The sequence below is a fragment of the Procambarus clarkii genome, chromosome 20 (genome assembly GCF_040958095.1).
Source record: "Procambarus clarkii isolate CNS0578487 chromosome 20, FALCON_Pclarkii_2.0, whole genome shotgun sequence".
NCBI lineage: Eukaryota > Metazoa > Arthropoda > Malacostraca > Decapoda > Cambaridae > Procambarus > Procambarus clarkii.
The window spans coordinates 28,024,406-28,038,892 of NC_091169.1; the positions used below are offsets into that span (position 1 = coordinate 28,024,406).

A 14,487-nucleotide genomic window follows, 5' to 3' on the forward strand; every position below is an offset into this window, starting at 1 on the left:
GTACTAAGCAGTGGCGGAGGCAGACTCCACTCCCACCTCCAAATATAGAACTATGGCCTCTGGAACCCATACGCCGGTTGATTAAGGGCTCAGAGGCGGTACCCAAGAGCCGTAGCTCTTCCTCCGCAACTAGAAGAGTAGAGGAGCTTAAGAGGTAACTAAACCCTCGTGTACCGCCCCGCCCCGCCCCGCCCCGCCCCGTCCCGGCCCGGCCCGGCCCGCCCCGCCCCGCCCCGGCCCGCCCCGCCCCGGCCCGCCCCGCCCCGTCCCGGCCCGGCCCGGCCCGGCCCGCCCCGCCCCGCCCCGCCCCGTCCCGGCCCGGCCCGGCCCGCCCCGCCCCGGCCCGCCCCGCCCCGCCCCGCCCCGCCCCGCCCCGGCCCGGCCCGCCCCGCCCCGTCCCGGCCCGGCCCGGCCCGCCCCGCCCCGCCCCGCCCCGCCCCGCCCCGCCCCGCCCCGTCCCGGCCCGGCCCGGCCCGCCCCGCCCCGGCCCGCCCCGCCCCGTCCCGGCCCGGCCCGGCCCGCCCCGCCCCGCCCCGGCCCGCCCCGCCCCGCCCCGCCCCGCCCCGTCCCGGCCCGGCCCGCCCCGCCCCGCCCCGGCCCGCCCCGCCCCGGCCCGCCCCGCCCCGCCCCGGCCCGGAACAATAACGTGAAGTAAAACAAACAGTTAGCTTTCTGGTGCCGTGAAGCATGTGAGAGCGGGGCCGGGAGGGCGGACTGGCCGGCTCCTCTTACTGTTTGTCACTGCGGACTGTGTTTGATGAGCCGCCGCCTCCCCGGGCACCGCTGGGCACCGCTGGGTACCGCTGGGCACCGCTTGGCCCCACTGGGTACCGCTGAGCACCGCTGGGCACCGCTGGGCACCGCTGGGTACCGCTGGGCACCGCTTGGCCCCACTGGGTACCGCTGAGCACCGCTGGGCACCGCTTGGCCCCACTGGGTACCGCTTGGCCCCACTGGGTACCGCTGTGCACCGCTGGGCACCGCTGGGTACCGCTGAGCACCTCTGGGCACCGCTGGGTACCGCTGGGCATCGCTTGGCACCTCTGTGCACCGCTGGGCATCGCTTGGCACCTCTGTGCACCGCTGGGTATCGCTGAGCACCGCTGGGCACCGCTGGGTACCGCTGGGCATCGCTTGGCACCTCTGTGCACCGCTGGGCATCGCTTGGCACCTCTGTGCACCGCTGGGTATCGCTGAGCACCGCTGGGTACCGCTGGGCATCGCTTGGCACCTCTGTGCACCGCTGGGCACCGCTGGGCACCGTTGAACACAGCTGGGCATCATTGGACACTACTGAGCATCGTTGGACACAGCTGGGCATCGTTGGACACTATTAGGCATCGTTGGACTCAGCTGGGACATCGTTGGACACAGCTGGGCATCGTTGAACACAGCTGGGCATCGTTGGACACACCTGGGCATCGTTGGACACAGCTGGGACATCGTTGAACACAGCTGGGCATCGTTGGACACACCTGGGCATCGTTGGACACACCTGGGCATCGTTGGACACAGCTGGGCATCGTTGGACACAGCTGGGCATCGTTGGACACACCTGGGCATAGTTGGACACAGCTGGGCATCGTTGGACACAGCTGGGCATCGTTGGACACTACTGGGCATCGTTGGACACTACTGGGCATCGTTGGACACTACTGGGCATTGTTGGACACAGCTGGGCATCGTTGGACACAGCTGGGCATCGTTGGACACAGCTGGGCATCGTTGGACACTACTGGGCATCGTTGGACACTACTGGGCATCGTTGGACACTACTGGACATTGTTGGACACAACTGGGCATCGTTGGACACAGCTGGGCATCGTTGGACACAGCTGGTCATCGTTGGACACTACTGGGCATCGTTGGACACTACTGGGCATCGTTGGACACTACTGGGCATTGTTGGACACAACTGGACATTGGACACAGCTGAGCATCGTTGGACACAGCTGGGCATCGTTGGACACAGCTGGGCATCGTTGGACACAGCTGGGCATCGTTGGACACAGCTGGGCATCGTTGGACACAGCTGGTCATCGTTGGACACAGCTGGGCATCGTTGGACACTACTGGGCATCGTTGGACACAACTGGGCATTGTTGGACACAGCTGGGCATCGTTGGACACAGCTGGGCATCGTTGGACACAGCTGGGCATCGTTGGACACAGCTGGGCATCGTTGGACACAGCTGGGCATCGTTGGACACAGCTGGGCACCGTTGGACACAGCTGGGCATCGTTGGACACAGCTGGGCACCATTGGACACAGCTGGGCATCGTTGGACACAGCTGGGCACCGTTGGACACAGCTGGGCACCGTTGGACACAGCTGGGCATCGTTGGACACAGCTGGGCATCGTTGGACACAGCTGGGCACCGTTGGACACAGCTGGGCATCGTTGGACACAGCTGGGCATCGTTGGACACAGCTGGGCACCGTTGGACACAGCTGGGCACCGTTGGACACAGCTGGGCATCGTTGGACACAGCTGGGCATCGTTGGACACAGCTGGGCACCGTTGGACACAGCTGGGCATCGTTGGACACAGCTGGGCATCGTTGGACACAGCTGGGCATGTGTCGACAACCTCAAATGTGTGTTGTCTTTTTCCTTGCTTCTTGCAGGGTCGGAGTTCGAGCCCCGATAGTCCAAGAAGCTGGGCACTATTCCATCACTCCCTCCGCATCTTGGGCCATCATCTTTAGCTGCCTCGACGGGGACAGCAGGCCGCCGGCTCGTCAAAGGTCCCCCCGATTTTCCTTTAAGATTTTTTTTTTCTCAGATGAATTTTAAATCTCGGCATAAATCTTCGGCGGGTAGGCGGTTCCACGGGATTATAAACCCCATGGAACCGCCTACCCGCCGAAGTCAAAAATGCCAAGATTTAACATTCTTCTGGTAAAAAAAAATCTGCTATGTTTTCTAAATCTCTAAATTTGTTTTCTAAATTTCTAAAAAATTTGTTTTGTTTTATAAATCTGTTGCCGATTTATAACCATGGGTAGAGGGAAGGGGGAATAATGAGGGGGAAAGCGCCAAGCCATTACGAGTAAACAGCACTTGGAAGGGATCAGGATAAGGATTTGGGATGGGACGCGGGGGTAGGGGGAAGGAATGGTGGCCAACCACTTGTGGACGATCGAGGGATTGAACGCCGACCTGCATGAAGCGAGACCGTCGCTCTACCGTCCAGGCCAAGCAGTTGGGTCCCCATGAGTTAAGAAGCATCAGTTTCCTGCCCTTTATTGTGGCTTGTTGAGCTTTAATCCTGCACTGTGAGCACAGGATTAAAATGGTACTGGCTGGTCGGAAAGGTATTGTGGTGTCTTTAATAACCTCCAGAGAGTGATAGGCCTTAGACTCACCACCACACATATTGGCTGGCGGCTTTCCTATGCTTGCGAAGGTCGATAGGAATATATAGGATAGGTCCTGGATAGGATAGGATAGGTCCTGGATAGGATAGGATAGGTCCTGGATAGGATAGGATAGGATAGGTCCTGGATAGGATAGGATAGGATAGGTCCTGGATAGGATAGGATAGGTCCTGGATAGGATAGGATAGGTCCTGGATAGGATAGGATAGGATAGGTCCTGGATAGGATAGGATAGGATAGGTCCTGGATAGGATAGGATAGGTCCTGGATAGGATAGGATAGGATAGGTCCTGGATAGGATAGGATAGGATAGGTCCTGGAAACACAAACCGAAACTGTCTCTATTTTCCGCTTGTTACAACTTGTAATAAAGTTGATACATCTTGGCTTATCGTGTTTATGACGTATTAGAACGTTGTTACAACTTGCTATATTGGTCGTTATAACTGGTTAGAAGGTGTTAAAACTTGTTCGAACGTTGTACCAACGTCGTAGTTTCGGTGTGTGTTTGGCTTAATTAAGCCCAACACCAAACCAAACGCCAGCCTACTTTGGCAAGTGTCAACAAATAACCAGGGGTCAGATTCACGAAAGCACTTACGCAAGCACTTACGAACCTGTACTTCTTTTCTCAATCTTTGGCGGCTTTGTTTCCAATTATTAAACAGTTAATGAGCCCCGAAGCACCAGGAGGCTCTTTATAACAATAACAACAGTTGATTGGCAAGTTTTCATGCTTGTAAACTGTTTAATAAATGTAACCAAAGCCGTCAATGATTGAGGAAAGATGTACACGTTCGTAAGTGCTTGCGTAAGTGCTTTCGTGAATCTGGCCCTAGTTTATCAGGGTCGACCGAAGATCTTTGTCTTATCGTCTGAGCTCTAAAAGAGGTAGTTTTAGGCAATGTTTGTAAGCAACATTACCGAAATTAAATGTAATCTGAACTGATAAGCTTTTCTGTAACTTGTCCTATCCTACCTCTAACCAGAACTATCCTAACATATCATGTCCTTTCCCGAACTGAACTATCCTAGTTTGGGGGGGTAGACATAGCCTCTATCCCTACTCTATTCTATCCCTTTGAGATGTATTTCTTTCTTGTCTTAATAAACATACTTGAACTTGAATTTGAACTATCCTACACACAGAGATCACACTAACGTGATGCATCAAATGAACAAATCCACAAGGGCCGTGACGAGGATTCGAACCAGCGTCTGGGAGCATCCCAGACGCTGCCTTAATCGACTGAGCTACGACAGTCGATTTAACCCTGTCGTAGCTCAGTCGATTAAGGCAGTGTCTGGGATGCTCCCGGACGCAGGTTCGAATCCTCGTCACGGCCCTTGTGGATTTGTTCATTGAACTATCCTAGCATGTCGTATCCTATCCCATCCTGTCCTGACGGCCTACGTAACTGGCTTTACGGTTGAGTGGACAGCACTCGGGATTCGTAGTCCTAAGGTTCCGGGCTCGATCCCCGGTGGAGGCAGAAACAAATGGGCAAAGTTCACCCTGATACACCTGTTCACCTAGCACTAAATAGGTACCTGGGAGTTAGACAGCTGCTACGGGGTGCTTCCTCGAGGTGTGTAACAAAAAAGGAGGTTTGGTCGAGGACCGGGCCGCGGGGACACTAAGCCCCGAAATCATCTCAAGATAACCTCAAGAAACCAAACATCTTAAAAATATTTATTTTGCTATAAAATCTTCCGCATGGATAAATTTATTATCAACACGATGAATAATAATTCATTGTGCCGGGGGACAGGAAGCCTGAGTGTATTCATACACGTTAGGCTTATATATCCCTCCCCCACCCCCACGGTCGAATTACTGCACCCCCCCCCCAGGATCCAACCCCATAGCAACCTGACTAACTCCTGGGTACCAATTTACTGCCAGGTGAACAGATGCATTAGGTGCAAGGAAATGTGCCCAACCATTTCTGTCCCGTCCAGGAAATACCGCCTGCCCGAATGTATACATTAGAGGCGGGACTCGTATACAGAGTATATCGTATGTATACGATTATGAATGATTCTTATACACTAAGAGTTGTAACTAGCCGAGAGAGATCCTCTTGGACGTAGATTCGAACCTTCGTCACGGCCGAGCCGGTCGGCCGAGCGGACAGCACGCTGGACTTGTGATCCTGTGGTCCCGGGTTCGATCCCGTGGTCCCGGGGTCGATCCCGGGCGATGGCGAGAAACAATGGGCAGAGTTTCTTTCACCCTATGCCCCTGTTACCTAGCAGTAAAATAAGTACCTGGGTGTTAGTCAGCTGTCACGGGCTGCTTCCTGGGGGGTGGAGGCCTGGTCGAGAACCGGGCCGCGGGGACACTAAAGCCCCGAAATCATTTCAAGATAACCTCAAGATAACGGCCCTTGTGGATTCGTTCATTGATGTATCACGCTATTGTGATTTCTGTGTGTAATTGAGAGTTGGTTCGAGAAATGGCTATTAAAGTTCAACATAAGCAAGTGTAAGGTGACGGGAACAGATGCCAGAAGACCAGAAGGAAGATACACCGGCCATTGTATAATTTATTATACATTTATTATACAAGCTACGCTAGTATTGATCACATCCGGTCAAGACGGCTGTGTCTACGTTACCACGATAACGTAACGTAACATATACATAACAAACGATATCCTTACGGTTATCGTGCGTTGGTTTCGTGGATCAGCGTCCCCGCGGCCCGGTCTCTGACCCGGCCTCCTCATGGTTGGTGATCTGGTCAACGAGGGTGTTGGACGCAGCTGCTCGCAGCCTGACGTATCTTGAGGTTATCTTGAGGTTATCTTGAGATGATTTCGGGGCTTTAGTGTCCCCGCGGCCCGGTCCTCGACCAGGCCTCTACCCCCAGGAAGCAGCCCGTGACAGCTGACTAACACCCAGGTACCTATTTTACTGCTAGGTAACAGGGGCATAGGGTGAAAGAAACTGCCCATTGTTTCTCGCCATCGCCCGGGATCGAACACAGGACCACAGGATCACAAGTTCAGCGTGCTGTCCGCTCGGCCGACCGGCTCCCGTATGAGTCACAGCCTGGTTGATCAGGTATCCTGTGGAGATGACAGACACGTATTCCATACGAATTAACTAATTCTAACACCAATATTTCCCCATTGAATAAATGAACAGTTAAACAATGTCACAAAATACATACACATGGAAGTGGCGACATTTCGGTCAATAGTGTACCCTTATCAAGCATTTACGTGTCAACTTTACGAAACCTGTACATCTTTCAATAGTCGTGGCGTCTTTGTATTAAACCAACCCGTCCTCGACTCGAGTCCATTCCATCCAGCGGTCGACCCCACAGACGCATTCATAAATTTGTACATGCTGTTCATTCAAAACAGGAATTTTCATAAATATAATTAAATATTATAATTTATTAGTACATTGTGCATATATAGGCATAGGTTAGGTTAGGTGTTTAGGTTCTGTTGGCAATTATTTGTATTTGAAGTGTGTGGGTGAAGCATTTACAGCGTTGTGGTTCGAACAAAAGTCGTCAGTGAAGCACTTGTTCCGGAAGTGTTCGAACGTCATCAGTTGTGAGTCGCAGTCCGTCCTCCAAAGAAAGACCCAAAGTCCATTCCATGCACCCACCAAGCCCTCAGCTGTTTATGAATGAAAAACGGTTTACACACGACTCACAACTGATGACGCCCGAACACTTCCGGAACAAGTGCTTCACTGACGACTTTTGTTCGAACCACAACGCTGTAAATGCTTCACCCACGTACTACAAATACAAATAATCACCAACAGAACCTAAACACCTGACCTAACCTATCCTATGCCTATATATGCACAATATGCTAATATATTATAATATTAATTTATACTTGAGAAAATTCCCGTTTTGAATGAAGAGCATATTAAAATTTATGAATGCGTCTGTGGGGTCGACTGCTGGATGTAATGGACTTGAGTCGAGGACGGGTTGCTTACCAAGTTGTTATGACTTGCTCTCTGCATACGTGCAGTAGATCACACTCGCTTGTGCCTGTACTTATGTACTGGTAACCTCTTTTTGATTATATATACCCTTTTGTACACGGTTTATATATTGAATAACTGGCTTTTGCAATGATGCAACACAGCGGTTTATCATGGTGACCAAACCCTTTTTTAGGTTTATAATCCCTTATAGTTTATAGGTTAAACCTTTAGGTTTATAATCCCTTATAGTTTATAGGTTAAACCTTTAGGTTTATAATCCCTTATAGTTTATAGGTTAAACCTTTAGGTTTATAATCCCTTATAGTTTATAGGTTAAACCTTTAGGTTTATAATCCCTTATAGTTTATAGGTTAAACCAGCGGTTTATAATCCCTTATAGTTTATAGGTTAAACCAGCGGTTTATAATCCTTACTTCGTAAATACCATCATCAAAGCTGTCCACTCCTGCAGAGACTCACAATTTGCCCCCCCAAAAATATTTTATTTGCACCTATTTTGCCATCTCCGTATTTTGCAAACATTGGCAAAGGTGGAGTACTCACCTAGTTGTACTCACCTAGTTGTGCTTGCAGAGGGTTGAGCTCTGGCTCTTTGGTCCCGCCTCTCAACTGTCAATCAACTGGTAGGAAAGTGTAAACTTTCCCCTTGTGATGGCTGTTGTGCTCTGTCAACATGTCTAAGTCATTCAACTTATTTACACATTGCCTAGGAACGAGAAGAGTTACAAGGAGAGTTACGAGAAAAGTTACAAGAAAAGTTACGAGAAGAGTTACGAGAAGAGTTACAAGGAGAGTTACGAGAAGAGTTACAAGAAGAGTTACGAGAAGAGTTACGAGAAAAGTTACAAGAAGAGTTACGAGAAGAGTTACGAGAAGAGTTACGAGAAGAGTTACAAGAAGAGTTACAAGATGAGTTACAAGAAGAGTTACAAGAAGAGTTACAAGAAGAAGAGTGCTCATCCCAACCAAGCAACACTTCGCCACGCTGTTGAGTTAGTGTGACTAACACTTTTCTTTTTTTTTGAGTCACTATCCAGCCGTCCTCCTAAGGTTCCCCTACGTCAAGAAACTCTTACTGAAGTGCCCTTATCCTAACCTACCAGAGGACCCACAACAGAAAACGGGACAGTATGTCAGTTTCACCAACCGCTGCCATTTTCTATTAGAACGATTTTTGGTCTTAGGCTATACGTCAAAATGCGACGTTTTATTACGATGAAAGGTTAGTTCAACTATTACAAGTCTGAAAATCATTCACACAAAAGAAAACGGAAACTTTCAGCACTATAAGAATTTTCATAAGTTTATTGGTTTTGATCGAGAGTGTGTGGTTGGTGGTCTTGGGGAAGGTGTTATCTTGAGGTTATCTTGAGGTTATCTTGAGATGATTTCGGGGCTTAGTGTCCCCGCGGCCCGGTCCTCGACCAGGCCTTTAGCCCCAGGAAGCAGCCCGTGACAGCTGACTAATTCCCAGGTACCTATTTACTGCTAGGTAAAAGGGGCATCAAGGTGAAAGAAACTCTGCCCATTGTTTCTCGCCCAGGATCGAACCCGGGACCATAGGATCACGCGTCCAGTGTTCTGTCCGCTCAGCCACCGGCTCCCCGGTGGCTGTGGTGGTATCAAGTCAAGTTGTTGTTGTTATAGATTCAGCAACTATGAACGAAGAGTTTCAAGTAGGACGGGCTATGGTGATCCCGTCGTGGACTTACCTGGCACAGGAGCGGGGCTGTAACTGCGCATTAGGTAAACTTACCTATGAGGTAAGTAGCGGTGTGGCTGAGGTAGTGTGGGGGGCAGGGCGGCCCGGGCCTCCCCCCCCCCCCTCCCCCACACACACACACATACTCTGGCCCTCTGTCAATAAAAGCCTTGTATCAGAAGGATCAATATTGCCACAACTCGTAATAAAGATGTCGCCACCTCCTCCCCCTCACCCCCCCCCCATCACCCCTCCCCCCCTCACCCCTCCAGAGGGAGGGAGGGAAGGAGGGAGGGAAGTGTTACTCCCCCCCCTACCCCCATTCTCCAGAACCTTGAAGGGTAAGGGATGGATGGATGGAGTGGGGGGGGGGGGGGGTTGCTGACATGAGAGCCTACTGTAAAAGTTAATTTAAACACCTGTGACCACTACGGCCTAATTACAGGTGTATTACCCCGTCTCACGTGTCTCACTCTCACCAGGTTACCTTGAGGTGTTTCCGGGGCTTAGCGTCCCCGCGGCCCGGTCGTCGACCAGCCCTACAGTCACAAGTGAGAGGCTGAAGCAAGCAACACAACCCTCACTATAATCACTATCCCGCATTTTTGTCATTGTCTGTCCACTTGGACAGGTCAGTAGAGCGACGGCCTCGCCTCTTGCAGACTGCGTTCGATCCCCGATGGTTCAACGCAGTGGTTGGTTATCCTGTCCTAGTTCCCTGTTCTCGTATCTCTTTCAAGGGTTGTATAGTCAGTCTGTCAGCTACTGATCTTCCCCATAATGCAATCCCCAGCAATTGCCTAACTGGTACTTGTTTAACAGCTGGGTGATGAGGAGCATCAGGTGAAAGGAAACGTGCCCAGCAGTTTTATTCGTTGCCAGCCCGTCCTCGCATACGAAGATCCAAGCTCGTTAATCCAGCCGCCAAACCCCCTGTTTATGAATGAAAATCGGTTTACACACGATTCACAACTGATGACGTCCGAACACTTCCGGAACAAGTGCTTCACTGACGACTTTTGTTCGAACCACAACGCTGTAAATGCTTCACCCACGTACCTCAAATACAAATAATCGCCAACAGAACCTAAACACCTAACCTAACCAATGCACAATATGCTAATATAAAATAATATTAGTTTATATTTTATAAAATTCCTGTTTTGAATGAACAACATGTTAAAATTTATGAATGCGTCTTTGGGGTCGACCGCTGGATGGAATGGACTTGGTCCAAGGACAGGTTGCTATAAATGCTTCACCCACGTACCTCAAATACAAATAATCGGCAACAGAACCTAATTACCTAACCTAACCTAACCTAACCTAACCTAACCTAACCTAACCTAACCTACGCCTAACTAGACATATAATTTTTATGTATAATAATATTAATTTATACATGAGAACAAACCAATTTTTAATACACAGTATGTTAAAATTTATGAATGCGTCTGGGGAGGACGGCCGCTGCTTTAACCAGCCTAGTGTGAGGACGCGTTGCCCCTGCCTAGAGATTGTGCCTGGGTTCCTCGTTTGTAAGCCGAGAACGTAGACCACTGTGCTACAGGACTTAATATATTATCTCAAATGTGATCACTTGGGTTGTGATCCGTACGTGAGGCTGCGAGCAGCTGCGTCTAACAGTCTGGTTGACCTGGTCAGAGACCGGGCCGCGAGGACACTGGTCCCCGGAACAAACGCTAAGTAAAAAACTTGGCAAAATTCAAGTGGTATTTTATCAAATAAAGCGAAGCAATAAATTATAGCTTTAAAATTAATAATAATTATAATAATTTAAACTAATAAAACAAAGAAAAAATCTTTATTTATGGGAGCAAAGATAAAGGCGCGACCCTGGAAGGGAACTATCAGGAGAAAGCGCGAAGCCATCACGCCTATATAGCACTAGGAAGGGATCAGGATAAGGATTTGGGATGGGACGGTTGCAGAAAGGAATGGAGCCCAACCACTTGTGGACGGTCGGGGATTGAACGCCGACCTGCATGAAGCGAGACCGTCGCTCTACCGTCCAGCCCAAGCGGTTGAGACGCGAGACCCCCGGAGCGTCACCATGCTCAGGACTTTTTATCACCAAGACATCAAAAGGTGGGTCCATGTGCAGGCGCGACTGTCACCTTCCCACGCCGGCCTGAAGCCTCGCTGTTTGTGTCTAATAAACTCCCAAACAGGAGTCCGCTACCCTCTTCATACAGCTCAAACAAGGCCATTAACTTCCCCCTGATTGGCCGCACCATGGCGACCAAACACAAGCCAGCGAAAATATTCCGACAAGATGAACGCTTTCTCAGCGTTCAAAGTTTCCCAGTTGTTCAGACACTCGAGATATTTTCCTCCGATGCTGAGTTCACTAGCACCGCTCTACAATGACCAATAATCTGGCAATAGAGTCCACTCCACAGCTCAGACAAGGATATCACCTTCCCCGTGATTGCCCGTCTCCTGACAACCAATGGCAAGTGAGAATTACAACAACACCCAACTTCAATATTAACCGATATTTTTGACGGGGGAATCCGCTCCGTTTAATTCCAGTTATGAGGAAACGTGAATGCCTCTGATCATACCAGATTCTATTAGTGCATATCATTTGGGTTTAATATTGAACGGCGAGAAATACGAGGCGGTGGAGCGGGGCTCCGGGACCGCCTGGATCAGCCACGCCGGGGACGAGGAGGTCACGCCTACATAATCCGCGGTGTTAGCCGGTAATTGGACACCTATCATCACCTTGTATTACAACCCACTGTGATTCGCCGCCCTGCTTCCTCCTCTCTCTCTCTTATGACAATATCTAAAGCCTGAAGGCCCACTCAACCGGAGCTTATTGGCAAATAAGGAAATATTTTCCGTGTCAGTGGCAGTGCTCCGAGGTGCCCAGGTGCGGACGTGAAGGTAGCAGTTGCTGGAAGCTTCGGATTCCTTATGGCGGGCTGATGAACGACTCACTCCCAAGGTGGCGGTAATTATCAGGTGATTTTTTTATGGTTTTGCCTATAGGGTGGTTAGGTGAGGAATGCCATGATTTATATATATATATATATATATATATATATATATATATATATATATATATATATATATATATATATATATATATATATATATTGGTAGCAGTCTTTCTTGTAAGCATATGTTGTTGAACATGACTAAAAGGGTAAGATTTATGATTCTATCACGAATCTTCTCAATATTTCTAACGTTTTTCTTCACTGTCGGAGGTAATTGAAAAATTAACTCTCTAAAGTTCATTTTCTCATTTTTTATTTATGGTCTGATGCCTAAACGCGTTTTTGCAAGGACTTCTCACATTTTCAAAGACAGGTTTACACATATCATTTCATGCTTATATTCGTTTTGGGTGAGGTGATATGACACAAATATTTTTGGGTGAGGTGACAAAAGTCAGAATACGAACCAATTGGTATATATATAGCATATAAGAACATAAGAATGAAAGTAACTACAGAAGGCCTATTGGCTCATACTTTCTCTTGCTGCTTCTATGTTGGTTCGGGGTCTTGAAGTGGGTAGAATATAGTTATATGTTAATTGGCTCTTGATTGCTGGTTTTGACTTTTTGATGTGTAGTGCCTCGCTGATGTCAAGTCTTCTGCTATCGATGTATCTATCGATGATTTCAGTGTTGCTTGTTAAGTTTTCTCTGGTGATGGTCTGGTTGTGAGAGGAGATTATATGTTCCTTGATGGAGCCCTGTTGTTTGTGCATTGTTAATCGCCTAGAAAGAGACGTTGTTGTCTTGCCTATATACTGAGATCTTTGGGGGCTGACAGTCCCCAAGTGGGCATGTGAAGGCATAGACGACGTTGGTTACTTTTAAGGCGTTATGCTTGGTGTCTGGAGAGTTTTTCATGAGTAGGTTGGCCGTTTTCTAGTTTTTGTAGTAAATTGTCAATTGTATCTTCTGATTTTTGTCTGTAGGGATAACGTTCCTATTAATACCCTTGAACTATATGTTTAACACATCTCTCACTCTGTTAATGGAGGACAGAAGAAAATGTATATATGCTGATTAGCATTGTAAATGTGTGGCCACGTCTGTGGTAGAAAATAATAATAATAAAAAAAAATAATATCTTTCAGGACACTTTCCTCCGTTTTATGAGCCGTCGAAAAGAAGTTCCTGTAAAACAGTGTAATAGGAGGTACAGGTGTTGTGTTAGTTGACTCTTCAGAGGTTGCATGGCGTTTCACCTTTCTTTTTATGACGTCTTCAACATAACCGTTAGAGAAGTCATTGTTTACTAGGACCTGCCTTACCCTATAGAGTTCTTCATCGACTTGCTTCCATCCTGAGCTGTGACTGAGAGCCCGGTCGACGTAATATATAATATAATAGTAATATAAGCAATAAATATAAATATATATATTTATATATTTATAGATTTAAATATTTATATTATATATTTATATATAATATATCTTACCTAATAGCCAGAACTGCGCTACTTGGCCTATTAAGCAAAGCTCGATTATCTCCTAACCAAACCGAGTTTGTAACTCATGTTCTTAACATAATATTAACATAATATTAACAGGAATAAACCAATTTGGAAAGAAATATTTGAAATTAATGAAAACCACTCTCTCTCTCTGTTAGGCAAATCAGGCCTTGCATAATAGGGCGAATAGTGTGATTCCGGCTATTAGGTACAATATACATTGTACTATATACAATATATATATATATATATATATATATATATATATATATATATATATATATATATATATATATATATATATATATATATAAACTATTCATTATCATTTGTCAATAAAGGATTATTGACAATAAAGTTGTTTATCTCAGGAATTAATTATGTTTGGAATTGTATTGATCTATTAATTAATAATCCTGGTCACAAGCCTCTATAATGCAGACGATGAGTCACAATAACGGGGCTGAAGATGTGATGCCACTCATCAGATGATGGAGGAGACGACGACGTTTCGGTCCGTCCTGGACCATTATGGAGTCGATAATGGTCCAGAACGGACCGAAACGTCGCCGTCACCTCATCTTCTGGTGTGTCGTTTGATCAACAAACCTTTGGAATTTCTTAAGCTTTTATAAGACTCTGTGTACTAGCCTAATCATGTTCCAATTTAGCCTAAGATGTTCTCTAGTGGCTCTAGGCTCTAGGGGAGGCTCTAGGTGAGGCTCTAGGTGAGGCTCTAGGATCGAGCTTCAGCTCTAGGCTCTATCTTTTTCAACTCCCGACTCATTTCTATCATACGTACATTTAAGGCTCTGTATTGTTTTAGCCTCAACTACCTCCTCTAATTCATTAGTTACTTATTACTCTTAAACTAAATGTTTCCTTACTTCCTTATGACCCATATGTGTAAATACGCCTCCATAGGATCTCGTA

General features: G+C 47.8%; 2 protein-coding genes across 2 annotated transcripts; one reads left to right on the forward strand and one right to left on the reverse strand.

The window, feature by feature from the left end:
* Positions 1-1,852: 1,852 nt before the first annotated feature.
* On the reverse strand, positions 1,853-2,560 carry LOC138366768 (uncharacterized). The gene has a single exon (XM_069328047.1). The coding sequence runs from the start codon at positions 2,558-2,560 to the stop codon at positions 1,853-1,855; it is 708 nt and encodes a 235-aa protein (XP_069184148.1).
* Positions 2,561-2,878: 318 nt separating this feature from the next.
* On the forward strand, positions 2,879-8,360 carry LOC138366769 (probable inactive protein kinase DDB_G0270444). The gene is made up of 2 exons (XM_069328048.1): positions 2,879-2,902; positions 8,079-8,360. Exons 1-2 carry the CDS (start codon positions 2,879-2,881, stop codon positions 8,358-8,360), a joined length of 306 nt encoding a protein of 101 aa, XP_069184149.1.
* The last annotated feature ends 6,127 nt before the right edge of the window (positions 8,361-14,487 follow it).